The sequence below is a fragment of the Corapipo altera genome, unplaced genomic scaffold (assembly GCF_003945725.1).
Source record: "Corapipo altera isolate COAL_440 unplaced genomic scaffold, ASM394572v1 38997, whole genome shotgun sequence".
In the NCBI taxonomy this organism is placed as follows: Eukaryota; Metazoa; Chordata; class Aves; order Passeriformes; family Pipridae; genus Corapipo; species Corapipo altera.
Window position 1 is genome coordinate 1 of NW_020889529.1, and position 1,292 is coordinate 1,292.

Consider the following 1,292-nt stretch of genomic DNA (forward strand, 5'->3'; position numbering starts at 1 on the left):
CCCTCACAGACCTGGGCTGCATCTGCACCACTGTCCCCAAAGCCATGCACAATTCCCTCCAGAACACCACAACCATCTCCTACATTGGATGTGCTGTACAGGCCTTTTTCTTTGTCTTCTTCATCTCAGCAGAGTATTATCTTCTCACCATCATGTGCTACGACCGCTACGTTGCCATCTGCAAACCCCTGCACTATGGGACCCTCCTGGGCAGCAGAGCTTGTGCCCACATGGCAGCAGCTGCCTGGGCCACTGGGTTTCTCATTACTCTGCTGCTCACAGCCAACACATTTTCCCTGCCCCTGTGCCAGGGCAATGCCCTGGGCCAGTTCTTCTGTGAAATCCCACACATCCTCAAGCTCTCCTGCTCACATTCCTACATCAAGGTACTGGGGCTTCTCTTGATTTCCATCTCTTTAGCATTTGGTTGTTTTGTTTTCATTGTTTTCTCCTATGTGCAGATCTTCAGGGCTGTGCTGAGGATCCCCTCTGAGCAGGGACGGCACAAAGCCTTTTCCACCTGTCTCCCTCACCTGGTCGTGGTCTCTTTGTTCCTCAGCACTGCATTTTTTGCCTACCTGAAGCCCCCCTCCATCTCCTCCCCATCCCTGGATCTGGCCCTTTCAGTTCTGTACTCGGTGGTGCCTCCAGCACTGAACCCCTTCATCTACAGCCTCAGGAACCAGGAGCTCAATGATGCCCTGAGGAAAATGATGACTGGATGTTTTTTTAAGAAGCAATAAACTGCCTCTTTTCTTCTGCAGAACATTGATTGTGTAACACTTTTGGGGCCCTGCCTGCCTTCTAAAACTTTTGATAGTGTTTGGGGTGGGGGGCTTCCCTGTCTTTTCCCTCTATTCCTGTCATTAACACTGAAATTTTATTCTTCATCCTATATAATTCACTCTCTACCTCTTTTTTTTTCACCTACAAAATATAGAAATCAGTAATCATGTTTTGTGTGTATTTAAAGAAAATAAAAGTTTGTGCAACAAGGTCTTTGTCAAACATCCTCCCTGTGATAGTTTGTACATGAGGAATCACAATCTCTGAGTGGAAGAAAGGACACAAATGCTTTTTTCCAGATTCTTCCTCCAAGACGTCCCTTGAAGCTGGAGGACATTTCCATGTTTGCAGATGTGGAGAGGAAAAGAGTCCCAGCACTGCCAGGGAGCCCCAGAAATGGGTCTGTTCAGAGCTGCTCTCTTTGCACTCCCACCCTCTCCTTTCCTGTCTGTGCCCAAGGCCTGAGTGCTCTGGCAGCTCAGTCACTGTCCTGCTGTGGGTCAGGC

The 1,292-nt window shown here is 48.7% G+C and overlaps 1 protein-coding gene across 1 annotated transcript; it reads left to right on the forward strand.

The window, feature by feature from the left end:
• Nucleotides 1-152: 152 nt before the first annotated feature.
• On the forward strand, nucleotides 153-707 carry LOC113942239 (olfactory receptor 14J1-like; the record flags this gene model as incomplete). Its single annotated transcript, XM_027633374.1, has 1 exon — nucleotides 153-707. A coding segment is annotated over exon 1 (555 nt), but the record flags the coding sequence as incomplete, so codon positions are not given.
• Between the last annotated feature and the right edge of the window lie 585 nt (nucleotides 708-1,292).